This window comes from Motacilla alba, chromosome 6, assembly GCF_015832195.1.
Source record: "Motacilla alba alba isolate MOTALB_02 chromosome 6, Motacilla_alba_V1.0_pri, whole genome shotgun sequence".
NCBI lineage: Eukaryota > Metazoa > Chordata > Aves > Passeriformes > Motacillidae > Motacilla > Motacilla alba.
Window position 1 is genome coordinate 22,613,082 of NC_052021.1, and position 6,000 is coordinate 22,619,081.

General features: G+C 57.7%; 1 protein-coding gene across 5 annotated transcripts in view; it reads left to right on the forward strand.

The window, feature by feature from the left end:
• KCNIP2 (potassium voltage-gated channel interacting protein 2) overlaps positions 1-6,000 on the forward strand; it is a 44,442-nt gene extending 38,442 nt beyond the window's left edge. For 3 of the 5 annotated variants that reach the window (XM_038140907.1, XM_038140906.1, XM_038140910.1), the window contains exons 2-9: positions 141-236; positions 1,359-1,483; positions 1,862-1,931; positions 2,029-2,099; positions 2,615-2,722; positions 3,127-3,231; positions 3,487-3,549; positions 3,880-6,000. In XM_038140907.1, the coding sequence (XP_037996835.1) occupies positions 141-236; positions 1,359-1,483; positions 1,862-1,931; positions 2,029-2,099; positions 2,615-2,722; positions 3,127-3,231; positions 3,487-3,549; positions 3,880-3,927 (686 nt within the window). In that variant the 3' untranslated portion in view covers positions 3,928-6,000. The remainder of the gene's footprint in view (positions 1-140; positions 237-1,358; positions 1,484-1,861; positions 1,932-2,028; positions 2,100-2,614; positions 2,723-3,126; positions 3,232-3,486; positions 3,550-3,879) is intronic. The other 2 variants (XM_038140909.1, XM_038140908.1) reach the window with 1 other exon arrangement.

A 6,000-nucleotide genomic window follows, 5' to 3' on the forward strand; every position in this document is an offset into this window, starting at 1 on the left:
TCCTGCTCCTCCAGCCTCACGCTGCATGTGCTGCCTCTGCTCAGATCACCCCGCGCCGGGTGCCCAGCCCTGCTGCCCGTCGGGACCGGGGGCTGATGCTGTGTTAATTCTTCTGCTTGGTGACTCCTTCTTTCTTCCAGGCAACCCGCCAGTCCAAACTAAAAAAGCGCTGAAGCAGCGATTCCTCAAACTGCTGCCCTGCTGCCGGCCCAAATCCATCCCCTCGCTCAGTGAAAGCAAGTGCTTCTTCTTGCCTTTGTGTGTGTTTGTCCCCGGCGGTGCTGCTGCCTGCTCTCCGCCCTGGCCCTGCCTGCGGGAAGGGGACGCCTCCAGCTCTCCCCTGCCCTGGCTGTCAGGATCAGCCCTGCCCTGGAGGGGTCCGATCCCATGGGCTCTGCACCCACCTCTGTCGTTACCTGCTCACAGGCTGATTTTCTCCCTCTTCATCTCCCTGGAGCAGCTCCCACGGATGCACAGCGGCGAGGACCGCTTGGGAGCTGGCTCAGGGCAGCAGGGCCCTCCCGGCACTGGTCTGAGGGGTGGGGAGTTGTTTGTCTGAGCTGAGGGTCAGTCTGGAGATGGAGGTGTGATGGAGCGATGAGAGAGGCTGAGCAGGGAGTGAGTGCAGAGTCCCTTAACCCTCTGCACTGGGTGTGCTTGGTTCCTTGGTGAGTCCAAGCCCCTGGTCAGGATCTCTCCCAGCTCCACGGTGCAAGCCAATCCCCCCTGGGAGAAGGTGAGTATGGAGGGGCAGGGTCTGAACTGTCCCACGAAGAGGGAGTACCTGCTGTGTGCCCCTCTTGGCTGAGTGGGGTCTAGGGGTGCTGGTGCTGCAGGCAGGGGTTGTGCAGCTTGGCAGGTGGTGGAGAGAAGCCGTCAAAGAAGGTGGGAGCACAGTGGTTAGAAAAGAATCTGGAAAGGCTGGGGCGGGGGTGGCCTTTGGGGCTGGGGGTTCTGAGGGGCAACTCTCCTACTGGATGTGAGCCCTGGTGCTGCAGGACATCAAGGGTCTGAATTCTACAGGGCAGATACCTGTGCTGGTGGGAGGAGAAGGGCAGGCAGGGAGGGTTTCAGCACTGGGGGGGGTTTCACACTTCTTTTGTGCCCAGCCTGGGCTGTACTGGAGGGGAGTTATTGCCCAGTGTCAGTCCCTGGTCTGTAGCCAGGGTGTCTATGAGTGTCCTCTTATGGCATAGACCCAGCTCTGGCTGAGAAGAGCACCCCAAAAATGTGTCAACCTGGGCAGGTGTGAGAGGACAGCGTGTGCTGTGCAAGGTGCCTCTCTGCCCCCTGGCATGACAAGATAGGGCAGGAAGTGCTGGCCTCAGCCACCCTCTCTTCCCCTGGGTTCCTTGCAGACAGTGTTGAGGATGAGTTTGAGCTCTCCACCGTCTGCCACCGCCCCGAGGGGCTGGAGCAGCTCCAGGAGCAGACCAAGTTCACCCGCAAAGAGCTGCAGGTCCTGTACCGAGGCTTCAAGAATGTGAGTACTCCTTGACCAGCTTTGATAGCCCCCACCTCTGCTGCCGTGTCCACCTCGGGGTACTGCTTTGTTTGTGAAAGTTTTTGGGGTTAAAGATTATGTAAGGCTACAGCCTGATCTTACCTCCAAGGAGCTCAGTGATCTGATCCTGTGCTGTTTCCTTGGGTGCAGAGGGCCCCCTTCCTGGGTGCCTGCGATTCAGAGACCCTCCATCAAGGGGTGCAGCCCAAAAAATCAGGGAGATGCTCTAACCAGCTTTTCTAGCCACCCCACCAGGTGCACAGGGCTGGCGGGCGAGGCAAGGCAGCCACAGGTTTTTAGGGGGTACTCAGCCCTTTTTTGCAATATGGAAGTGACGCTGTGACCTTGCCCTGGCAGGAGTGCCCAAGTGGCATTGTCAACGAAGAAAACTTCAAGCAGATCTATTCACAGTTCTTCCCTCAAGGAGGTGAGTGCCCATCCCCGTCCCTGTCCCCATACACATGGGTGCCTCTGCAGGGCAGAGGGTCACCCAGCACCCCCTCATGCTGTCTGCCTCCCTGCAGACTCCAGCACCTACGCCACCTTCCTCTTCAACGCCTTTGACACCGACCATGATGGCTCCGTCAGCTTTGAGGTGAGCTACGGCCGAGGAGGGGGTGATGGGGTGCAGCGGGGCAAGGGGGTCAGCACAGCCCTCCAGGGACCATGGACTGGGGTCAGCAGTGTTGTTGCTGCAGATGGATGAAGAGTTGGCAGGCCTAGTGGAGTTTATTGAATTCCCAGAGGCAACAGAAAACCAATGGAAAGAAAAAAAAGGGGGGTCTCTGTATTTTCTGGGTAGGGTTGTGTAGGGACCCGGACTGGCAGACGCAGTCATGGCTGGGTCTTGTTCAGGCTTTGGCTGAACACATTGTCCTCTTGGTTGCTGTGGCCCAAGGGAGTAGTGTGGGAAATGTACAGAGTTAAGCAATTTTTTCTCCCCCAACTCTTTTTGATACCCAACATTTCGCCTTGTCAGCCCAGTCCCAGGGCATATCAGCTTTGGGGCTGAGTTCTACTCTGGAGGAGAATCAAGCAGGGCTGTACTCTGTGTCTCTGAGGCCCTTTGTGGCCATAACTCCCATTTGCCTGCCTTGTCCATCCTTGCAGGACTTTGTGTCTGGGCTGTCCACCATCCTGCGGGGCACCATTGATGATCGCCTGAACTGGGCCTTCAACCTCTATGACCTGAACAAAGATGGCTGCATCACCAAAGAGGTGGGATGGGGGGTCCAGACTGGTCCCCAGGGCCAGTGCAAGTCTGCACCTGGCAGGGACAAGGGCAGAACTCGGCTGAGCTCTGGAGGAGGGCCCAGGGGATCAATAATTAACTGAGCTGAGCTCAGCTATGCAAATGTCCCTTTGCTGAGCTCAGCTTTGCAAATGTCCCTCCTGGCCCCTGGCACTGGTGTGACTCTGGGATGGAGGGTGGATGAGGGGTGTGCAGCTTTGGGACCCCATTGCACGTGCACACATGGCCCCACACTGTGCACAGAGGCAGCAGAAACACATTTGAGCACTCCACAGGTCCTTCAGGAGCATCAAGAAAAAGGTGGGGGTTGGGGACCAGGTGGAAGCAGAGCCCCGTGTTGACACTGCAACCCTACTCCCTTTCCCATCAGGAAATGCTGGACATCATGAAGTCCATCTACGACATGATGGGCAAATACACCTACCCGGCCATGCGGGAGGAAGCACCCCGGGAGCATGTGGAGAACTTCTTCCAGGTGAGCTGAGTACATCCTCAGGAAGCATGAGCACCTGGGGAAGCAGAGCTCCAGCACAGAGCTGCAGTGGGGGCAGTAGAAAACACCCCACTCTGGGGATGAAGCAGGGCTGTGCTGGTCCTGTTGGTGCTTGGGCATGCCTGGGGCCAGGGGTGCACTGTGTCCAGCCCCTGTGGGATGTGGGCAGGGGCTACCAGGTTCTCCCTAGGGCTGGGGCTGTCTCTGCTATGCTCTCTGTGCTGTGCTTGTCTGCAGAAAATGGACCGGAATAAGGATGGTGTGGTGACAATCGAGGAGTTCCTGGAGTCCTGCCAGAAGGTAAAGTCACCAGCAACTCTTCTCTGAGCTAGGTCACCACCCTCTTCCTTGGGGACCTTTGTCCCTCCTGCTTCCTTCTTGCAGAGAGGGAGTGAAGCCAGGGCTCCCAGGGGCAAGGCTGGAGCTGTGCTTTGGGAACTGTACCCATGCCAGTATCCTTGTAGAGATGAGGAGAGCCATGGATCTCAGTAGGGCTTGGAAACTGCCTGTAATCCCTGGGGCTCTTGTCCCATGTGCCAGAGTTGCCATGAGGGTAAAGCCAGGTTTGGGGGAGTTGCCCAGGTTGCTGTTCTGTGACCAACTTGCCTGCTTCTCACCTGATCCTGACAGGATGAGAACATCATGCGATCCATGCAGCTCTTCGACAGCGTGATTTAGCTCCCGGACCTGCCTCCAGATGAGCTCTCCTGAACTGGGCCCAGAACCTTCCTCTCTCTCCTGACTTTTTCTTTGAGACTCCCCTCCTCTGGCTGCACAGACACCTCCATGGAAAGGGGCCTTCCTTCCCTGAGATGCAGTCGGTGCCGAGATCTTCCCTTTCCCCTGGCCCAGCTCTGCTTTCCTCCGGGAATCCCAAGCAGGTGCTCCCAGATATTGGAGCATGGGCATGGCTGGCACAGGATGAGAATTTCACCTGGATGGACCTCCCTGCACCCAATCCCGGTGGAAAGGATGCATTCTTGGGCTGCAGTAGAGGTTTTCCCCGTGCACACCACCCTGTGCAGCCACAGCTCGCCTACCCTGATCCTCCCCAGCCCCGGGAGCCCCCCAGTCCCAGCTCCAGCCCAAATCCTCCAGCAACACTGTCTAGAAACCAGTGAAGTCTTGCAATAGGCACAGCCAGTGCCTTGGCTTCTTCCCCTGCCCTGGCAGTGCCCTGCTGTGGGAAGATGTCTGGTGTGTCCACTGTGAGCCACTGGCCACCCTCCCTGTCCTGGGCAAGTGGGTGGGCAGAGGGGCCGTGCCTGGAGAACGCAGCCCCGGGGGTTCATTGCTGCATGAGCTATGGGGAGCATCCCCTGATCCCAGGGATCCCGGTTACACTATGAGGCTCTTCTGACAGGGGCAGAGGGGTGGCTAGAGGGACTCTGAGGTGATTTGTGGCACTTGTCCCCCAGGATGGACAATGCAGGGTTGGAAGAGCTGCAACCTCAGCCCCTGTCCCTTAGGTTTGGGGTGCTGACACAGGGGGACCCCAGGGATCCACTTTGAGGCTCCAGTGGAGAGACACCCTTTCCAACCCTTCCTGAGGACGGGACAGCCAGGGTACGAGGACATGTGGAAGAAGGAGATGGGCTGGTCTCTGGTGGCCATTCTGGCCCCATAGGGGTCACAGCCATGCTCCTGGCATCATTTGCTGCTGACCTTGCCTTGCTCCTGTGCCCTGGCCCATCCCAGCCCACCTGCTGCCCTGGGAACAGGGTAATGAGCAATGAGGCAGAGAGGTGTCCCCACAGGATAGCCCTGTGCTGGTGACACGGCTGAGCTGGCAGCTCGTGGAGGAGAAAGTCAAGGCTGGGGTTAGACAGGAGTCACTGCCATGCTGCTGGCAGGCTGGAGGGTCACCTTGGGGCAGGGGACCCTTCTCCTTTTTCCAGCATGGCCATGTGAGAGCCTTCCTGGGGACCCTGGGGATGGGGACCCTGGGTGTTTTTGTCACCACCATCTCCTTGGAGATGGTTGTGTGCTGGCAGGCTTGTCCTGCCCACATACCACTCCCAAGTCATAGCTGGGAGAGTGATGCCCATGGGCTAATGATCCCATGCCAACTCCAGAAGCCCCTCACAGGCATTGGGAATGTACCCAGCCCTGGCAGCCCCGACTGTGGCTCCATTCTCTGTATCCCTGGCCAGGGGTGGTTTGGGCTGGCCTGAGCTGTGATGTCTGGGATCAGCACCTGTGCTGGGGCAGACGCAGGCTGAGGCCCTGGGGCTGGAGACATTAGAATTTAACCCCTGGGGCTCTGAGTCAAAGCTATGGGGCTGCTTCCCACGGGGACCATCCCTGTCCCAGCCCTTGCAGATAATCACATGTTTTTTAGGCTCATTTGACACATTATTTATCTCGCAGACATGGTGTGTTTTTTAGGTTCATTCAACACACTGTTCATCTCACAGACCCGTTCCCAGGTTTGCTGTGGGGCCGAGCTCCCACTTGCAGTCTCCTGAGGGTGGGAGGGCCTTATCCCTCCATCTCTTGGCCCTGTTCTCCCTCCTCCCAGTTCTCTGGGGTACCCATTGTTCGCTGCCATGTGGAGCACCTGCTGCCTCTCCCCTCACGCTGTAGGTCGCATGGTGTGACCCCCTGCCCCGGGGCATGGTGACCCACAACCCGCTTGGCATCTCCAGTCTGTATATTTTGTATTATAACAATTATATGAGTTAAAAAAAAAAACAAAACAAAAAACCAACAAAAACCAATAAAATCTAACCACAATCGCTATGCACACTA